At 35.9% G+C, this 21612-nt stretch overlaps 2 protein-coding genes across 8 annotated transcripts; one reads left to right on the top strand and one right to left on the bottom strand.

Annotated features, from left to right (window-relative positions):
• Positions 1-5: 5 nt before the first annotated feature.
• Positions 6-7688, bottom strand: zswim2 (zinc finger, SWIM-type containing 2). 5 transcript variants are annotated; one of them, XM_059327751.1, is made up of 10 exons: positions 7641-7688; positions 5845-6001; positions 5668-5744; positions 5261-5301; positions 4784-5018; positions 4192-4443; positions 2767-2851; positions 2369-2451; positions 2070-2238; positions 26-1100 (listed from the first exon to the last, which is right to left on the bottom strand). In XM_059327751.1, exons 2-10 carry the CDS (start codon positions 5992-5994, stop codon positions 453-455), a joined length of 1740 nt encoding a protein of 579 aa, XP_059183734.1. In that variant the 5' UTR covers positions 5995-6001; positions 7641-7688; the 3' UTR covers positions 26-452. The 5 variants fall into 5 exon arrangements, with proteins under 5 accessions (XP_059183740.1, XP_059183739.1, XP_059183734.1 ...); XM_059327754.1 differs by lacking the exon at positions 7641-7688 and adding an exon at positions 7303-7625; XM_059327755.1 differs by lacking the exon at positions 7641-7688 and adding an exon at positions 7308-7625.
• LOC131962726 (calcitonin gene-related peptide type 1 receptor-like) lies at positions 6744-21103 on the top strand. Of its 3 annotated transcripts, none has more exons than XM_059327760.1 (14): positions 6744-7346; positions 8754-8831; positions 10909-10984; positions 12677-12827; positions 13730-13837; positions 14666-14778; positions 15600-15691; positions 15774-15900; positions 16472-16625; positions 17243-17303; positions 17393-17459; positions 19567-19785; positions 20017-20058; positions 20562-21103. In XM_059327760.1, the coding sequence occupies exons 3-14, from the start codon at positions 10934-10936 to the stop codon at positions 20766-20768; spliced, it is 1392 nt and encodes a 463-aa protein (XP_059183743.1). In that variant the 5' UTR covers positions 6744-7346; positions 8754-8831; positions 10909-10933; the 3' UTR covers positions 20769-21103. The 3 variants fall into 3 exon arrangements, with proteins under 3 accessions (XP_059183743.1, XP_059183741.1, XP_059183742.1); XM_059327758.1 differs by having other exon boundaries at positions 13727-13837; XM_059327759.1 differs by lacking the exon at positions 6744-7346 and having other exon boundaries at positions 8423-8831; positions 13727-13837.
• The last annotated feature ends 509 nt before the right edge of the window (positions 21104-21612 follow it).

Genomic DNA, 21612 nt, shown 5'->3' with positions numbered 1-21612 from the left:
CCATATTATTTCATAATGTACAGGTACATCTCAATAAATTAGAATATGATGGAAAAATCCATTTCCAGTAGTTCAACCCCAACCTAGTATTTTGTCATATAGATGGACAAACTTTTCAAAGGCCAACATTTCCATGTTAATCATACTTTTTAAAATTGGTCTTTTGTAATATAATTTTTTTTTGAGACACTGAATTTCAGGTTTCCTTTAAATGTAAGCCATAATTATAATTAGAAATTAAATAAATTAAGACATGAAAAGCTTCATTCATCCTGTGTGACTTTTTGAATTAAATTACTGACGTAAATAAACTTTTCTATGATATTCTTATTCATTGAGATGCACCTGTACATGTTTAATTTGAGCAAAATAACATTTCAGATTTACATCTTTTTCAAATAAAGGGTTACAGGTACACTTTTTTAGTTCTTCCACTGCCTTAACGGTAAAGTTTAAGTGTCTGTCTTCCTCGGCTCTTGTGTGTTTATAAAAACTCCGGTCAGCTCTGAAATCAGTCCGTTGTTTGTATCTTTAATGGCTGCCCTTCTGCGTTGGGGTCTAGTTCGTCTGGCAGGAGACGTAGCTGTGTTGTCAGACTCTAATCTCTCCAAGCCGACAAAAAGGTTGAGTTGTGGTTGGGGTCTAACTTTTGTCACTGCAGCAGCGGAAGCAGGGCTGTGTTTTGTTCCTGTCTTTTTTGAGGAACGTGCTCTTGAGGTACTGCGATGATCAAAAGATGAGCCGTTTTCAGGAATAAGAGCAGTTTGTTTTGTCTGCAACTCTCCTTTTCCTTCCTTCATCACAGGGTCTGTAGCTATGCACAAGCCTTGAAACATGTCACTCATCACTGAAGAGCCTGTAAGCACCTCTAGTTTAAGAGAACCGTGTGAAGGAGTGACTTTAGTGTGCACTCCTTGAATAAACAGGTCCTGTAAGTTGTTTGATGGGCGTTTGGCTCGGTCACTGGAAAGGCAGGAAGCCGTTTTAAAGGAGGTCTTCCTTTCACTGGTTCTCCAAGTCAAGGGGTCATAAATAACATATCCATCCAGGGGGCAGGAGTTGGACTTCTGCAGAATCGCGTCCACGCAGTCTGTGTGGAACTGAAATTTGTTGGAACATGTGAGGAAGGGGGGGGGGGGGGGGGGGGGGGGGGGGGGGGGGGGGGGGATCGCAGTAAAGTTTTTAGCATTACTTTTCTTTAAATCATTAAGTAATTTTGAGATAAAATATGATCAATCGTGAGTTAACGATGGACAATCATGCAATTAAATATAATCAACTGACAGCCCTGATAAATATATAAAAACTACAAAATAGATTTTCTCTTAATGTAAATGTTAGTAGTGTTTGTTGGTAGTACATTTCAGTACACAGCAGCTTTAAAACATGTTTTCGGTCAGGGCAGGGCGGGCTCAAATGCCCCCGTCTCTATAACTGACAGTGCCATAGAACAAGTGATATCAAAAGAAAATTACGCCCTCTGCTGTTGAAAAAGAGTATTGGGTTTCATTTTTCATCTCAACCGATTTAAATCGACACATTGCTAATTTGTATTACATTGACATTAATTAGGCTGGGCGATATATCGATATATTTTTAAATGTGATATGGAATAAGACCATATCACATAGATTGATATAGTTCAAAAAATGTATTTCTTTATATATAAATGCTGGCCTTACAAGGGTTTGTCATATTTAGTTCTTTTGTAATGTTCGTTATTATTTTCTCATATATATATTTATTTCAGAAAATGATTGGCCTATTTTATTTCATAGGCTATTTTTATTTAATATATATTTTTATTTAAATGTGCACTTTATGGAGCTTTGACTTGAAAAAAAAAAAAAAAAAGGTACTCCTGTTATACAGTATTTATGTTCACTTAAAACGGTTTCAATAAAACTACTTGCGACATGTCATATTTGGCTTTGACTTTGAACATTTGCTCTCACTTTGTGATAAAAATATCGGGATGTATATCAATATTCAGCCTAAATATATTGGGATATGACTTTTGGTCCATATCGCCCAGCCCTACATTAAGGTAGTTTAAGCACAAGTTTTACCTTGTGATGGCAGTGCAGAGTTCGAACACGTTGGCCCAGTGTGAAATCCAGCAGACAGATCCGACACTGCTGTCCCACAGCCAGGAGCTGAGAGCCTGATCTCACTCTGACTGCAGGTAGACACCCCAACACATTTTCTGGTAGAGAGTCTGCAGCTTCTGGATTGATGCTGAGTGGTGACATGGGACATAGTAAGCAAAAGTTAGAATATTATCAGTTTCACATCAGCACCATTTTGCCATCTCCTTTAAGAAATCATCAGTCTTCACACTGAATTCTGGATGTATTCAATAACTCACCTGGTGTTTGCTGGCTGAAAGGTCGCTCCTCTTTGTCCGTCACTCAGGTCTTCATCCACAAGGTGCCACTTTCCTCTCCTTTTCTGTTTGAGTTTTAATCTGAGTTATTATTTTCAAGTGTGCATTTTCAAGCCATTTATAGTAGCAGCTAAATTACCAGAATTGCTTGTTTAAAAAGGTATAGCCAACAAAATGATGACAATTTATTTGACATGGCCAGTTTCACTAGATATTTACATTAAATTACAGCAATGAGTGGCCCTAAGACAACTGCAAAGTTTAGAGTTATCTGAATCATTCTTTTTTTTTTTATCCATAATTGTGTAATGCTGAAGCCTGAGGTGAGAGAGTAGCTGACAGGTACAAGTATTATATCAATCTGAAAACAAATAGCTTACTGTCCGTGAAGCAAACGGATGCTGTGGGTGGCAGCCCTTGTTTGAGCAGTCCTCACAGAGATAGAGGTAACTGCAGACTGTGCATCTGAAAAAATAACAAGGACTAAAGATCACATGGGAGCATGGCATGACTAGGAAATTACACTTGAATGAACTTTTGAGCATCAGAAAAATCTAAATGTCAGTTCCTCTTATCTTCTGCACTGTGACGCGTCTGTTCTTTTTAAGGAAGCTGCAGAGTTTTAAAGGAACACTCCACCGTTTTTTCATATTAAAACATGTTATTCGGTCAAGTAAGACGAGTTGATACAGACCTCTTGCGTCTCAATGCGTGCACTCAATCGCCCTGGCGCGCGGCGCCACTTGGCTAGCACTTAGCTTAGCCCAGTTCATTCATTAGGATCCAAACAGATGGACAGTTAAAAGCGACCAAACTCCTCCACGTTTTCCCTATTTAAATACAGCTACACGAGTAGTTAAACGACCAAGTATGGCGACACAAAATAAAACGTGGCGCTTTTCGAAGCGGATAAAAAGGATAACTATAATGTATGGCGGAATAGCACTTGGGAGCACTTCGACTCGGCGCAGTAATATCATCACTCCTGAAAAATCTTCTCCCCTCCTTTGGTCACATCACAAGGTGCACAGCATTTGATTTAGAATTCAGATGCTTGGGAAGCTTGAAACTGTTTGGTATCGCCCTAGTGGACACATTCTATTTTTAGAATGTATAGTGTTTTAGAATTAGAATTTAGAATTTATAGTGTTCACAATTACTGTGAACACTATAAAACTATAGTGTTTTGTGTATAATACTATAAACCATGCGTCTCAAACTCGTGGCCCACGGGCCAATTGCGGCCCTTTTGACGATATTTTGTGGCCCTCACCTTGATATGAAAGTTTAATGTGAGTTTTATATGAATGTCTCTTTACCGGGTTGTGTGTGGAAGGTCCCTTTATTGCGCAAGCTGGAGCTTTGTTTCACTTGTTTCTATGACGTTAACAAATAGAAAGGCAACTGCTACCGGACTGTTTATTATCTGACGTGTTGTTGTTACCGGAAGAAGTGGAAATGTTATGCAATGTAATTTTGTGTCTTTTTTTGTGGTAATTTTGTGTCTTTTTTAAATAATTGTGTATTTTTTTTGTGGTAATTTTGTGTCTTTTTTTGAATAATTTTGTTTCTTTTATTTTGGTAATTTTGTGTCTTTTTTGGGTCATTGTGTCCTTTTTTTTGTAATTTTGTGTCTTTTTTTAAGTAATTTAGTTTTTTTTCTGTCATTTTGTGTCTTTTTTTTGTAATTTTCTGTCTTTTTTTGGTCATTTTGATACTGCCTCCAGCAGCCCCCAGGTAATTTGAGTTTGAGACCTCTGCTCTAAATGCTTATAGTTCATGTGATATGACTGCCACATGCTTACTTGAAACATCTGCCGGTGATGGGGTAGACCCGGCAGATGTGACAGAGAACTCCCAGGTGTCTGTCTGGTTTCTCTCTCTCTGCAGCAGTGAAGAGCTTTGCTGCGTTTTTCACCTGCTCCTGGAGTAACTTCAAAGAGCTGAAGTCCTCCCTGCACAGAGGGCATTTCACAGTTTCTTCCCTGTCTGACAGTTTCTGGTGATCCGCCCACACCTTCATGCAGGAGATGTGGACATTGTTGCCACAACCGAACCTGGGAGAGACAAGGACGGCAACATGAAAGGTCACAAAATCTGTCTGCACTATGCCAAAAAAAAGTTTCCGCATCATTTGGGTTTGATTGAAATATCCTCTTCTGTGAATATCAGGAGGTTTCAACATAATTTTACAACATCCGACAATCTGTGCTGGTGGCTTCCGCTAAACATTCTGTATGTCAACAGCTGGATGTGCTATATTGGGGCTGATAATGCTTAATGGGGTCATTTTCTGGCCAGCAGTGTAACAACCAACATCATCCTGAAACATGACTACAGTGAAACAATGACAGTGTTAAAAAGCAACCCCCGGACCGCCCATAGCCACCTACACACCTGCAGTAAGACACAGGCTGTTTTTTCTCCAGCAGCTCTTCTTGACAGATGGGACACACATCCTGGGCTTGGATCACTTTCCGGCAGACACTTCCAGCCTCCTGGCCAGTGACTGGTTGGCTCGGGGTCCCAGAAGCAGCAGGGGGCTCGTTTTCCGTCCGGTGGTCTTTGGTTTGGTCTAAACCATGGAGCATCTCCAAGATCTGTCTCTCCACGAGTCCATGCTGGAATGAATCTAGAGCAGAGTTATTTTTAGCCTTACATGTCAACATAGGCACATGTACAATGGTTGGTCAGCACACAGCAAATGTTTCTGAAATTTCTGTGCAGCATAAAATAGTATTCATTTGCTTTAATTAGCATTGCTATCACTGCTATGAAGCTAAATACTGGGTGTAAAAAGGTTTTAAATACCTTTTATTTAGAAAGTAAAATTAGGTACAATATGTAAAAATAAAAAAAAAATAAAAAACATACATTCATGTTCTCTGGGTAGTCTGAATTTCCGCAGTAAAACCCTGTAAATGATAAAGATCAGAGGTTCATTGTAAAGTTTTCTTCATATAAAAGTGATTATCACAGATGCATACACATAAAATGTCTCATTAGTTGAGTTGGAAATCAGTTATGTTTTATGAATTTATATTTAAGATTCACAAAATGAATATAAACAGCCAAAAATCAATATTTAAAAATGTCCTTGTAAAGCAGACAATTAAATAATCTAAACAAAATACAATTGTCCAAAAAAAAAAAAAATAAAAGACATTTTCATAAGCAGATCTTTTACCAAAAAAAAAAGTACAAAACTACTTTTCACAGCTTAATTTATATCTGATATTGGGCATCCAATGTGTTCATATTTCTGTGTGTGTTATTGATACCAGCAGATGTGTTTGCATGGCTCCTGCTCCCTGGTGAACACAGGACAAGTGCATGTATGTGGGTTGCCCAAGAACACCTAAACAACAGGGAAGAGATAACATGCTAGAATAGGGATAGAAAACATGGCTGGGGGAGTTTTGAAAAATACGCACCCTGAATCACACAGACTGATTTACCTTGAAGTTTCTGGCCACTCCTTCCTCTTTAAGCAGAAATCCTGTTGGGCCGAAGCTTTTCAGCAGAAATATAGTTGTGTTGAGGGCTTGGTCTTGGTGGAAACTCACTGCATCGCTGACAGTGTTCCTCCAGGCAGTTTTCCTGAACATCCTGCCACTGAAGAATATAGACATTTACAAATAAATCTACCCTGTAGAACACAAAGTAGCTTAACTGAAAAAAAAAACATTACAAAGTGAAACAAAACAACAACAAAGAGACATAAAACCACAGGTGCGTAAGGACTGAAAAGACACATAAAACAATAACAAACAACTAAACAAAACAAAAAAAGTATCTACAGTCATGGAAAAAAGTTTTAGACCATTGTTTTCTTCAATTTTTTGTTCATTTTAATGCCCGGTACAACCAACTAAAGGTATATTTGTTTGAACAGATATAATGATAACAACAAAAACAGCTCATACGAGTTTAAAAGCTGATATCTAGACATTTTTTCATGGTTTTCTTGATAATAACTAAAATCATTATCAAGAAAACTATGGAAAATGACTTGATATCCGCTCTTAAATTAAACTCTTATGAGCTATTTTTGTTGTTATGATTATATTTATCCAAACAAGTGTACCTTTATGCTACCTATACACCAGAAGACTTTGAAAAGATTTGGAAAGACTCCTACAAGACTATCAGCTCACACCTGCTCACATCTAAAGACAAGTGTTAAGAGTTTTTAGTCCCAGCCTAGTCTCAGACTGAGATTCTACAAAGACTGTGAATCTTGCAGGGTCACTATTTACAAGACTACAACTAGATTTTCTTTAGCATTTTTTTTACCTACCATGCAATATTTGTGTGTGCAGTGGTTTGTGTTGGAAAAAGAAAAAGAAAAGAAGACGCCACAAAATGCCCCTCACAAAGCTGAAAAGGGGTTTCTGTTTTTCTGACATGAAAAGTTAAAATTAAAAAAGTAAAATAGATATAAGGAAGAATAAAGGAAAGGAAACTGTAGAAAAGAATTCATGATATACATTTATGTCCTATTTAATTATAATTTGTTTAATTGAATAATTATACTTATCAGCTCTAACAACTTTCATTTAGTTAATCACACATTCATCATCAATTATTTATTACTTATTTATGTATACATTTATTTATACATTTTAACTGGGTCTGCTTACTATTCTCTTTACTATGAAACAGCGCCCCCAAAATCCCGCTTGTGGCCATAAATATATTACATCTCTATATTTGTATTTAGGATTGAGTTTACTAACATTATTGTGATGTAACTTTTTCCTGTTGAAGTGGTTTTACTGCCGGTCTGGAACCGCTCATCTATTGGTTGTTGATTGTGTTACGTCACTGCGACTTGCGATAATATCAAACACGTTTGATTTGATCGCAAACCAAAGACTAGGAAAAGACTGATAAGAAACAGCGCCGATTACTACCTTACACTTAACGATCGGGATGACGGGAGCGCGCTGTGACTCCAGTAAGACTCCTAGATTTACTAAAGACTTTCAGTTTTTAGTCTGGGACTGGGAAAATCGTTTGGTGTAAGCCCAGCATATGACATGACTCGACTAGCTTAACTTTAATCAGGCTAATTACATACACCTTTTCACTACATCCGGGTAACACAGCGTATTGAGGTCTAAATAGGTCCGTGTACCTTTTGGTCATACACGGACCCAAATATCTAGGCTATCGAGTTCAGTTGAAACAAAAATACTTTTAGTTTGACTAACAAACTCATCTCAGTAGTTGCAAACATCTCAAAAAGTACCTTTTTTTGTCGATAGTTTGGAAAACCTGCCCCAACTTAACGGAGCTACTTTGTAGAGGAGCCGAGAACGCTGTAGCTATGACAACGGCTGTTGCTGTTGCCACGGAGCTTTTGACCACTAGAGGGTGATGTTGCTAAGGAATTAAAAGAGCATCACTGATTGGTCAATTTTGTGCCTCAGATTCACAGAAGTTTTTAAGTGAAAATTATACATATTTAATAACACATTGTATATTTCTAATACATTTAAAAAACATTAACAGCCTAAATACAAAAGCATAGTGAGGTTGCAAGTAAGCCCATTATTTGCATACTAAAAAGACCAGCCATACTTTACATCATATATTTTTTATCATACATTTTTAAATTATACCATGTAATGGTCATGCAATGTCAATTACGCTTCAGGGATGTCATTTTGAAAAAATATTCATATATACAGGCATTACAGACGCCTATACAACATAACACTTCAGATTTAAAAGGGTTCACCATACAGTGTTTATAAGTCTTAATACAATCCTTAAATAAAAAAAAATAGGGGTAGCGTTTGTTATTTTGCATTTATGTATGTACAATATATAATCAATAAGTTGTAAAGTATCCGTGGGTTTCTTGAAAGCGCTATATAATAATAACAATAAGAATTATTATTGTTATTATTATTATTATCATCATGTCTTTCATGGTAAATGTATTATGTTCAAAACATGTAATGACACCAGTTTTGTTAATATTCATAATTTTACACAGTCAAATATTTCATTCGAGTCCAGAAGTAATTAAATGTAAAGGCTAAAATGGTAAAATAAATGCTTTATAGGTTCTGGTTCATCATTGCAAACATTACATATGCTTTTAATATATGGGTAAGAATCTGGAGAAAGTAAAGTTTAAGCAAAATGTTGATGTGTACCTTATTAATCTTGTTGGAAATGCATATGGTCATATCCAACCCTAAATCTGCCTCCTCGAAAGGCAAGCATGTGATGTCATCCACAGCTCCAGCCAGTTGTTATCAGAGCAGCTCAGTGTCGCCCCTGACTGCTGTGAAATACACACGCTGAAGGACTACTCTTAAAGAAACTGAAATATTCTTTTTTTCCTGCAAAGAAAAACTCCCAGACTGAAGGATTACTCTTGAAGAAGTGGCCAACATTGTGTTTTTATTCTTTTCCTGCTCCTGAAAAGGTAAGTTTCTTAAATAGTTACACTTCTTTAGCATGCACTGTGGTAACTGTTCGAGAGACGTGGTTGCGCTCCTGAAAGAAGGTCAGATGTTTGATGTTTGTACATGAAATACCTTATAACTTAAAATAAAATATGATTTTAATCAAGTCAAGTTAAAAAGAGGGTGATTTATATGTTTTTTATGGCATTTTATCATATTTCATAATAAGATATTTATATAGAAGCTTTCAATCTTAAGCACAAAGTGCTTTCCAGATTAAAAGATTTAAAAAATAAATAAAAATAAAATAAGAAACGTACATATCAAGCAACACAGATGAAAGTGCAAGTGCAAAATGAAATAAATGACTTCGTATATAATTAGTAAAATGTGGATAAAATAAATAAATCCATATAAAACAGATTTATGCAAAGGAAATGATCACATATGTTAACAGATAAAATGCAAATATAAAAGATGATCTCATATAAAGTAGATAAAACACCAATAAATAAACAAAATATTTTTGTCTTGAATATTTTTTTAATATTGGTGATTGTTTTATGATGTCACTTGGTGCTCTGAGCTTAAGCAGTGCTACACAATTAATATCATTATTATTATTATTATAAAATCTCAAAACCAGTGTTTACTGTGTTATTTGCTGTTTTGTGGTGTTTTCTTGATGGGTCAGCTGTTGCAAACAAATATGCTATAATGTTATGGAACTATGGTTATATCTATCAAATGAAAAATAAACAAAATAAGTTACATATTTTAATAATGTTTACCCTTTAAAACTATTTAATACACACAGTAATTACTATGGACATTGTTCCATGTATACTATCTATACATAATACCTTTTTTAAATAATAAATATAACATTTTAATCTTGCTTATCCTATAAAAACAGATAAAACATCCATTAACATTTTTTTAGAATGACACTTTACATGCACAATCAAGCCAAGGCATTACACATTTTATTTATTTTTTGATAATATTTTTCCAAAATAAAACTACTGATTTGTGCGACAGCTTTACTTGTCAAACGATGTAACTCCAGATGTGCTGATTTGGAATGTGTGCCCTCATCTGTAGATAAAATATTACTTCTTAAGCTCCATAAACTCTTTTTAATCAGCTGGAAAATGCATAATTACAAAACTGACAACAGGGCTGTTTTTCTGACTTTTAGGGATACATGGTTCTCAAGGACTGCCACGCCAAACATAGGACCTTATAGAATATGTCTGTTCATGTTGTGAAGTGTATTGTGTATTATGCTTATGTTGCGAAGGTTTTTTTCTTTTTTTTTTTTAATTTTTAATTTTTATTTTGTGAGAGCATTATCATACAGTGCTTACTTTCAGACAATATACAATAGTATTTCTGCCACTCACAATCAAGGTTTTTTGTTTACAAAACAAGAAGCAAGATACAGAAAGTTAAACGTATTACATTCGAGAACTTTGAACAAACTGGGAAAAGGTAGACATATGTAAAAGAGCAAATAGAAAAAAGAAAAAGAAAGCGAAGGTTTTTTTCATTGTCTTTTTCCTCCTTTCCTCTCCTCACGTTGTGCTGTATTTCTTTCTCTTCATCCCTGTCTTCCTGTCCTGTTCACCTCTGTCATATTGTTTGTGTGTTTTTTATACGTTTTGGACGGGTAGATGGCAAATTTCGTTGTACTGCCCTGTGCAATGACAGTAAAGGCTTTCTGATTCCATAAGGGAACATTGTACTGCACAATCAGCACTTTAGATACCTTTCTGAATACGTGACTTGTACGTAAAGTGGAGTATTTCCAACATGTTCTTCCACCACATTGATGTGTTTTGGCTTAAACTTTGGTTAAACTTGCATAATAAGCATGCAGGAAGGAAGCTGTGGGGAACAGAGGAAGTAAAAGGCCACATCTGTAACCCGAACATCCAAAAAGGGGAGACCTGCCTTTACAAATTAAAAACATCGGTTTGGAGACGCAGCCTGTCACATTTGTTTAAATTCTTGATCGGGGGGGAAGGTTCCACTGGTTTAAGAGCTATTGTTTTCTTGTGCAGAAAAAGATGATAAAGTTTTAACATTCCTCAGAATACCCGCAGTGATCAGACTGCTGATGGATCCGTGCGGCTTCTTGTATCTGCTGGTCCTGTGTGCCCTCAATAAGGTCTGTTGTTCATTATCTGTGCACTCTTTATCTGAAATTTGCTGTTTTAGGTAAATAAGTCACCATCACCTGCTTGTCTGTTGTGTTTTTGCAACTTCACTGTCGAATTTTAGATAACCCCTTCACTTTTGAAGCAAGTTGTATTTTTTTTTTGTAGTTTAGGTGTCTGTGTCTTTATTAATTTTTGGCCATGCAATGATGATCGAATATGATCCCTTGTGTATAATCTGTTGTGTATAAACTGTTTTGAATATTTATAACTGTAACTGACATTCTTTGCGTTACTAAATACAATATAAAATACTAATTTCATTGATGTAAAACTCATTATTTAACCCTCCTGTTATGTTGCAGCTCAAATTGATCCATTTCAAAGTTTGAAAATCTAAAAGAAAATAGTTAAAAGTATTTTTTTTTTAATCTGGTAAAACTAAAAACTTGTAAAACTATTGTTTTTCATATGTAGGTCTTCCCGATGTGCATTAAAAAAAGTTTTAACATGCAATTTTTAATGAAAAACAAGTGAATTATCCTCATTGTTCATGATCTGTGAGAGCTAAAGAACACCATTGCACTAAATATTGATTGAAATGGTTAGTAATGGAGTCATTAATGAAATATAAACCATGTTTATTGGGATTTTTTAGTTTCTGACACTTGTCAAATTGACCCACAAACATTATTGCTGTTATTGAGAAATGAACATAACAGGAGGGTTAATTTTCTAAATACTTCAATCCTCCTCATGCACTCCTTAAAGGGGCACACCACAGATTCAATAGTGTACTTCCATAAAGTTGAGGGATTTGTGAGAGACAGATTAAAAGAGAAATGGTCAAAATCAAAGCAACAGAGGCATAAATGTACTTACTTCTTGGTCCTTCTTTCTATTTTAGTGTTTTACCAACCCACTTTACATGAAACCCTGTAGTGGTGGAATGTAACTAAGAACATTTACTCACTTACTGTACTTAAGTACAATTTTGGTGTACTTGTACTGTATTTGAGTATTTTCAACTTCTGTAACTTTATACTTCTACTCCACTAAATTTAGCTGACAGCTTTAGTTAATTTTCAGGTCGAGATTTAACATGAAAACATGAAAATCTTTAAAAAAAAATATTTTTGTAATTAAACCTCATAACAGTACATTAAATAGTTAAAAATGAGTACTTCCTTGAGAAAATTGAAATTTTGCTTACATAAATGCATAAATAATAATAATCAAATAATATATCTGGAGTATATAAAACAATCTGAGTGGGGCCCATCTGCATAGAGTGGTATAAGTACTTTTACCTTATGCTTTTTCCATTGAAACCCTGCAAACTTCTGTATGAAAAAAAGCCTTAATACAGCATTGATGAATTCATTGTTCATTAGATGGCAAATGAGAATTAATATAAGACCCGAATCAATCTTTATCTTAAAAAGGTTGGGAAAACAATAAATACGTCCTGTCAAACTTGATACTACACTTCCCACAATGCAACTTAAGAGTGATTTTAGCTCCCCGAAAGCCACAGAAAGCATTTAACTAACACTTGTGACTTTTTCCCATGCAAATCAAGTATATAATCTACTTAAATCTCATTTGTATGCGCTACTTGGCAGTTGCACTGTAACGTTTGTGTATCTGTGTATATCTGTGTGTGTTTGCATGCTGAATATCAACTCTCCATCTGTCTAAAGCTGCTTGTGGTGGCGAGCCCTGAAAATGATACCCAGGAGCACCTGAACCATCGGGACAAGCATCGTTCAACACAAAACCAAATCGCCACAGCCCAGTACGAATGCTTCCAGAGGATTGTGAAAGAATCGCACCGCAAATCAAAACCCCTAGGTGAGGGAATGAACAAAAAACATCTGCAGCTACTTCCGGTGTTACTACTGTCCATATTGAAACACTCTAACACAGGGGTGGGCAATTAATTTTCCCAAGGGGCCACATGACCAATACCACGAAGGTTGCAGGGGCCGGACCAAAACTCTGAACTAAATTCTGCTCAATATTAATTTAATCGCTTTATAAAATACAGTAAATTATCTGGTTTTGAGCTGCTACTGATAGGAATACATGTTAAGACTGTTAATGTGGAGTAAATCAAATATAGCAGTAAAAAGTAGTAAATACTCCAATCACTATATCACTAGTCCATTTATTTTAAACACAACTGTAAATGTCCTTTGGTAAGCTTCCTATTTGTGTTTTTGTATTATATAGCTTGTTTTTCGTGTTTGTACATTTTCAAGGTGTTTAACAATGTTGAGGTGCTTTTATTTTGAAAAAGTGCCGTCCAGTGTGAAACGGGTGCTTTCATTTTGAAAGGTAGTGACAGGAAATAACCGGTAGAACGGTTAAATGAAAAAACGAACGGTAAATAATAACGAGTGCGTAGTAATTAATATAAAGTTGATATAAAGTATCAAAAAGGCTTATATAGTGGCTGACAGGACACAAGGTTTGTTAAAGTTTATTTTCTTCTGTCATATATATTAGTGGCTATATTTGTTGTCTTAACTATAGTAAAAGTGTTGACAAAAAAAAAAAAAAAATAGCTAATAGCTAATAATTTTTTTTTTTTTTTTTTCAAAATAAAAGCACTGCGGTTATATTGATTTCTAATTTCTGGGTAACCTCACGCGGGCCGGACAAGGACAGCCAAAGGGCCGGATGTGGCCCGCGGGCCGCCCAATGCCCAGGTCTGCTCTAACATGTCTCTGTGTGTACTTGGCTGTCAGCAGGGCCTGTGTGCAACACCACGTGGGACGGGTGGCTGTGCTGGGATGAAACTGAAGCTGGACGAACAGAGCAGAGCTGTCCAGACTACTATGAAGATTTTGATACTCATGGTACATTTCTTTGTCATTTGTTAATTCTGTATCAATATGAAGGCGAGAAATTATAGGCGAAAAACTGAAACACTAAAAAAATACATCCAAAATACAGATTTTAGGTGTTTATTCCACAACACTTTTTTTATTTGAGCCAGTAGATTTCACCTAGGGCTGGGCGATATGGACCAAAAGGCATATCCCGATATATTAAGGCTGAATATAGTATATAATATCGATATATGACATGTATACTTTTTTATTGCAAAGTGTGAGCAAATGTTCAGTCAAATGTGACATGTCACAAGTAGTTTTATTGAAAGCGTTTATTTAAGTGAACATAAATGCTGTATAAAATCAAAGCTCCATAAAGTGCACATTTAGATTAAAAAAAATATCCAAAATAAAAATAGCCTATGAAATAAAATCTGTTTCTGTGATAAATATATTTAATGGGAAAAGAATAACTGACATCACAAAAGAACTAAATATGACAAACCCTAGTAAGGGCAGCATTTATATGTAAAGAAAGAAAAAATTTGAACTATATCGATATGTGTGATATGGTCTAATTCCATATCACAATAAAAAATATATCAATATATTTTTTATATCGATATACCGCCCAGCCCTAATTTCACCTAAATCCACATTACATTAGATCATTCATTTTTTTGCATATTTAAACAGAAAAGTATAAAAAAAAAACAAAGTTTCATGGAGATTTGATTTTAACCCAATTTACCTGCATTGTCTCCCCTATAGTAGCTTACTTAATTGCATCCTTTATCTCAATTCTTTACACAAAAAAGAAATGTAAAATTGTGGTTGCAAATCTGTTAACAGCGAAGGCCTCTAAAGTCTGCACGGAGACAGGAGAGTGGGGACGCCATCCAGAGAGCAACAGGATATGGACAAACTTCACAAACTGCCAAGCCAACACAACACACCATGGGACAGTAAGTAGGACAAACAATACATTAAAAAAAATATATATATATATATATATACGTATATGTACATATATATATGTATGTTTATATGCATGTATATATATACACATATATATACATGTATATACACTACTGGTCAAAAGTTTTAGAACACACCAACTTTTCCAGAATTTTATTGAAAATGATGCAGTTTAATGTCTCAGTGTACTCTGAAATTAATGCACATTTGCAACATTTAAAATTCTTTATTGAGCATGAGTGTTTTGAAAGTAAAAAAAAGATTCAAAATCACATATTATGTTGGACTAAAGGACTAAAAAAAGACACAAAATCACCAAAAAAAGACACAAAATGACTAAAAAAGACACCAAAAGACACAAAATGACTAAAAAAAGACACAAAATGACCAAAAAAAGACACAAAATGACTTACAAAGACATGAAAAGAATTAAAAAAATGGACAAAATAGCCCAAGACTCCATAGAGTTAAGTTTTTAACCCATTTCTTATTCCCTGAAAAAGGCCTACTTGTATAATTCTGAAATGTACATTATTTTTCAGTTTTGGTTCAGCTTACCTTTGTACCCTTTCAAGCTGTTCATTTGACTTGAACTGCTTGAATTTCAATAAAAAACTGGAAAAATTGGGGTGTTCTAAAACTTTTGACCGGTAGTGTACGTATATGTACATATATATATATGTTTATATCCATGTATATATATACACATATATATACATGTGTGTATATATATATATATATATATATATATATATATATATAAATAAGCTCTCACTGTGAAGTTGTAATCATTTTGTTTTATTTACAGGCAGCGATGACTCACTTCTACCTGGTGATGATTGGTCATGGCCTGTCACTGGTGTCATTGCTCATATCATTAGGAATATTCTTCCATTTTAAGTAAGTGCAGCACAGCTTCCTTCATTCACCTTTTTGTTTTTAGATCATATGTCTAATGTGTCTCCTCTTCTGCTGCCCTCAGGAGTCTGAGCTGTCAGAGAATAACACTCCACAAAAACCTCTTCTTCTCATTCGTGCTGAACTCCACCATCACTGTCGTCTGGCTCACGACGGCAGTAAAGAAACAGGGACACACCTATCACGATTCTGTGAGTGATATGACTTGATTTTGCTTTGCATTTTTTATTTTTAGTCAAAACCAAACCCTTCTACACTGCAAAAAAAGAAAAGTTGGGTGAACTCAAAATTTCAAGGCAACAAACTTCGATAAAATTTGAAGTTGGACAATTAAACTTAATATTTTAGGTTTTGTTTTTGAGTCTGCTCAACTCTGAATTCAGATTTTTGAACTTCTAATTTTACATTGTATTAACTTTTAATGCTTACTTCTGCAATGTGCTGAATTGGCACGATTGTAACTCCGCTATGAAATGTCAGCTAATGTTGCGACCACAATTTTGAGTTAGCATTGATACGCTAATGGCTAATCTTGTAGCTGTAACGAGCAGCGCCGCTCGCATCAGTTAGCTGCTAGCATCAGTTAGCCGCTCACAAACTTGTTTTTAAGCAGACAACTGGTTTCCTTTGTTGTGCTAACTTACATTATTGCCCTAAATGTCAATACTTTATATTTCCAAGTTTTTGCAACTTAAATCACTGTTTTAGCCAAAAATACAAGTTGGCTTTTTTTTTGCAGTGTGTTGCTTTTTTCACTTGCAGGCGAGCTGTAAGCTGCTCATGTTCATCCACCTGTATCTGCTGAGCTGTAACTACTTCTGGATGCTCTGTGAGGGCATCTACCTGCACACCCTGATTGTTGTGGCAGTGTTTGCAGAAAAACAACATCTTATGTGGTATTATCTGCTGGGCTGGGGTAAGTAAGGACAAATCCGAACCTGGTCTCACAGGAATCCGTGAAATAGCCACAGATTCGCTTAACTCAAAATCCGTGGAATAGTCACGGAATAACTCAAATTTCCGTGAAACTGATTTCTCTACAATGCAAGTTAATGACAGTCATATCCCGTGGCTATTCCATGGATATTTTTTCCTATTGGTTTGTTCCAAGTCACATGACTTTTAAGGTTCCGGCGGTCAGAACAAAAAACATGGCGGACAGTTCTCTCATTTTTAGTGAAAAAATCAATATTTTGGATTTTGATCACATTTCTAGCGAGAAATATATGTTTTATTTTCTAAATATTCACTCAGTGAATGTACATAATCACTTTGTATGTTGGAATAGCCACGGGATGTGACTGTCATTAACTTGCATTGTTGCTGTGTCAGTTTCACGGAAATTTGAGTGATTCCATGGCTATTCCACGGATTTTGAGTTAAGCGAATCCTTGGCTATTTCACGGATTCCTATGAGACCATGTTGACAAATCCCATGCAGTTTGTAGTAGAAAATCCAGTCTAAATCCTCACCCCATTGTCTTCATATATGTTCTGCAGCTGCAACTAAAAAGTTCTATTTTGATTCTGCAGGTTTTCCTCTTGTTCCTGCAGTGATACATTCAATAGCACGCCACTTCTACTACAACGACAAGTGAGTCTTCTTGATCGTCACGACCATTTCTAAAGATTCCACTGTCCCAAAATCATATTAATATGATGGTCTGGTTCATGCATTCACAGATGTTGGGTCAGCTCAGACACTTCCCTGTTGTACATCATCCACGGCCCAATCTGTGCTGCATTGGTGGTAAGTACTGAGCTCCTATGGAAAATACAGATTTAATTACTTCATGGTGATGCTCTGTCAGGACTGTTAAGCAGCCATCTTCCCTTCTTGCTTGTTTGAAGAGATTTTTGATTTTTAAAAACGAACCGATTTTTATGCAAATTTTGAAGTATTGCATTTGAAAAGCTCGATGAAAATGGCAAAATTTGATAAATCATCCTCAACTGTGAATGTGTTTTAACTTTAGATAGCGTGAAACATACAAGCTGACAAGGAGGAATATTTAAAATTTGCCCAATTCAACCAACATCCTGAAAACCTCTTCATTTTTCTCTAGTAGAGGGATTAAATGGCCAAGGCGACTTTTTCTGTTTCTTGAAAACTTCTACAATTCTAGTCATTACAATGTCATTTAGCAGACACTTTTATCCAAAGCGATATACAAATGAGAGTTAATACAACACAATCAAGGATGAAGTCGAGAAACACAGCAGAGTAAGTGCCGTGGGTTAAGTTTGAGTCCATTAGGACACAAGAGCTTTTAGGTCCAGGGTTCGTACACTTTTTCAGTGGTCAAATTCAAGCACTTTAAGGACTTTCAAGGTCCATTTTCAAGCTTTTCCACTACCTTTCAACAGTTGTAAATGGCATGTTTTAGATGAGTACTTCGATACTTAAAGGGGTAATTTCACTTAACCATACCACCAGCAATGGTATTACACTTTTAACAACTAAAAGTAGTTTGCTAATCTCATAAAGCATACTGGTATGGGAATCTAGGGGCTAGGAGCAAAAGGAAGCTCACAAAAATCATTATCCGGCAGCCGGTGGAACTAAACACGACCCAAACTAGGAGGAAAGACCCACAAATAGGCTACTTCAGGAGCCCTCACATCCACTAGGAATATGAAAAACTCCCTTCAGTAAGAAGATACCGTAGAGCAACAAGAAACATCTCAGAAACAAGAAGTCTTCATTTCAGATAGGCTATAGGCTATTCAGTTTATATATATATTTTTCCATTGAAAATGCAGTTATCTATAGTCAGATTGCAAAAGAAATACAGAAAAAATTTCAAGAATTTACAAGCACTTAATCCAAAATCCAAGCACTTTTCAAACCTTGAAATTCAACATTAAAATTCAACAATTTTCAAGGATTTCAAGCACTCGTACGAACCCTCACATGATCGTTCTGTTCTGAACAAAAGGTCAGATTGTGGCTTCTCTAGTAAAGCAGAACACTTATATTAAAAACACATAGAATATACTACAAAAGCTTCTCCTTCTACTCTGTTTACTGGCAGATAACAGCGATGTTTAACCTTCAGTGCCTTCTTCTAACAAAACTACACACACTGCAAAAAAAAAAAAGCTGGGTGAACTCAAAATTTCAAGGCAACAAACAACAAAGTTGGACAATTAAACTAAATATTTTAAGTTTTGTTTTTGAGTTTGCTCAACTCTGAATTCAGATTTTTGTCAACTCAACTGTAAGTTGTACTAACTTATAATTTTACATTATAAGTTATAATAACTTGGCACAATTGTAGGGCCGCTATGAAATGTCAGTTAATGTTGCGACCACAATTTTGAGTTAGCATTGATACGCTAATGGCTACTCTTGTAGCTGTAACAAGCAGCGCCACTAGCGTCAGTTAGCTGCTAGCATCAGTTAGCCGTTAGCTTTCGCTAATGACCGAATTTCGCCGCTGTCCCGCATTTCACAACAAAGAAATAAGAGTTAGCAGAACTATTGTCCTTTGTTGTGAACCCCAACTTAAAGATATAAGTAACAACAACTCACAAACTTTCTCTGAGCAGACAACTGGCTTCCTTTGTTGTGCTAACTTATTATTATTGCCCTAAATGTCAATAGTTTATATTTCCAAGTTTTACCAACTCAAATCACTGTTTTAGGCCAAAAAATACAAGTTGGCTTTTTTGCAGTGCAGTAGCCGAGATTATTCGCTCCAAATCCGTTGATGAAAACAGGCCTAAATTCACAAAAGTTGGCTTAGACTTTGCCTCGCAATTCAATTGAAACACTGCTAGTTTTAAGTAATAAAAGGTGATTTTCACTTTAATCTTATACAGACATTTCTTTGCTTTTGCCGATTGAATTCCAGGTGAATCTTTTCTTCCTGCTGAACATCGTGCGGGTTCTCATCACCAAGCTGAGAGTGACGCACCAGGCCGAGTCCAGCCTCTACATGAGGGCCGTGAGAGCCACTCTCATCCTCATCCCTCTCCTCGGCATCCAGTTCGTCCTGCTCGCATACAAGCCCCAGAACCACTGGGTCCTCGAGATCTACCTGTATGTCATGGAGATCCTCATGCATTACCAGGTCAGTGCATACAAAAGGCTTTTGCTTAGTACCAGTCACCAGTGCATGATATTAAAAGCTCTGCACCAGGAACACACTTGTTGCATACTTGTCAAATTGCCATAGTCAATAATTTTATGGTTTAAAATTACAAATATTTCTAGTATAAGAGCATGAACATGCAGCTGTGTGAGCTTAAGGGATTTCCTATCTTGTATTTTTCGCAAGAATCTTTTTTTTCTCCACATGCAGGGCCTGTTGGTTTCTACAATATTCTGCTTCTTCAACGGAGAGGTGAGTCATGAGCGAATTGTAGTGAATGAATTATTCAGCTATTCGTTTATTTTAACTATAGATATCCCTGAGTTTGTAAAACATTAGGCCACATATTTTTGACTTAACAAGATTGGGAAATATAGGTCATATGGAACACTTTCTTATTTACACCCATTAAAGACATTTTTTAAATTAATTTATGTTTTTTTTTTATTAATTTTTTTAATGCTTTGTTTAGTTTTTTTAATTTATTGTTTTTTCTTCCATTTTTTAAAATAATATTTTTTAGTAATTTATTTTTGTTTTTTTGTATTTTTTTTCCTCATTTTTTTAAATAATATATTTTATTTTATTTTGTAAATAAATAAAGGTAATGAAACTACAGCGGTCATGACGCCTGTGACCTCAATGGTTGCCGCAGCCCAAGATGCACAACTTTAAATATGAATATGAACGTACCAAAGTTTAGTCCTTATGTCACTGCCATCCTTCCTACATCTTCTTTATGTCCCCTCTTGCAGGTCCAGAGCGTCCTGCGGAGACACTGGAACCAGCAGCGGTGGCAGTTTGCCGGCACGTTCGCTAACGCCGACTTCTTCCGCTCCGCCTCCTACGTGGCGTCATCGCTCACAGAAGTCCACCGCTGCTACAGCATCGAGAGTCACACTGAGCACATGAACGGCAAAAGCTACTCAGACATATTCAGATCGGACAGTCCGTTTGTGTGAAGGTGGCACTCGATGTTCTACACTTGTTCCTTTTTCGACGAAGATTGATGTCTTCTTGGAGTTTTACTACTGTTCGTGGCAACTGAGTACAGACTTTTCTATTCCTGGATATTTTTCCTTCTTCAGTCACAAAAAGTCATGTATTTTTCTTTTTTCTTTACTTTTTTTCCACAAATATTACCAAAAAAGAAGGAGCGCAAGACCAAAGACACTGTTTCTTCCTCATTAATATACAATGAATATTCGAAGGGGCTGTTGCTGGACATACGGAAGAGCCTCCAGGTCAGCAGACATCACTGTGAAGCATGCAGACAAGGAATAAATGCTTTTTACATCATGTGGAATGAACTTGAAGAGCCTTCCAACTGCTGACTGTTACAATCTTGCAGGGATAGAGGTTTTCTTTTCTGGGCATTTTGAGATATTTGATGCAATGGGCCATTAATGATGCAGGTGTTGTTGAAATGATTTGCATGTGGCGTAGCATATCAGCGTGCTTTCCAGATGGAGGACAGGCAGGTTTTGAGGCAAAAAAACAAGGCACAAATGCCTGTGGTTAATGATTTTTATGGCTCTTCCTATTGACCAAGTTGGACAACAACAGCGGCTACTTTTGAGTCCTTAAAAATAGTAGAATATAAAGGGGAGAAGTAAAAAGAAACAAAAAAAATACCAAAATTGGATTTTAAAACAAGCCTCCTCAAGTCAAGCATTCCTTTAAACCATTTAAAGTTGGTACTGCCATGCAGTTACAATGTGCTTCACTATTTTTAGCCATGACAGATTTTTAAAGGTGTTTCACCAGACGTAAGGAGTGGTTAACGGAGAAAATATTAGCTTAAGT

This window comes from Centropristis striata, chromosome 24 (assembly GCF_030273125.1).
Source record: "Centropristis striata isolate RG_2023a ecotype Rhode Island chromosome 24, C.striata_1.0, whole genome shotgun sequence".
Classification (NCBI taxonomy): Eukaryota; Metazoa; Chordata; class Actinopteri; order Perciformes; family Serranidae; genus Centropristis; species Centropristis striata.
Note: the sequence above shows the minus strand (reverse complement) of the source record. Positions and strands in the feature narration are given on the sequence as shown.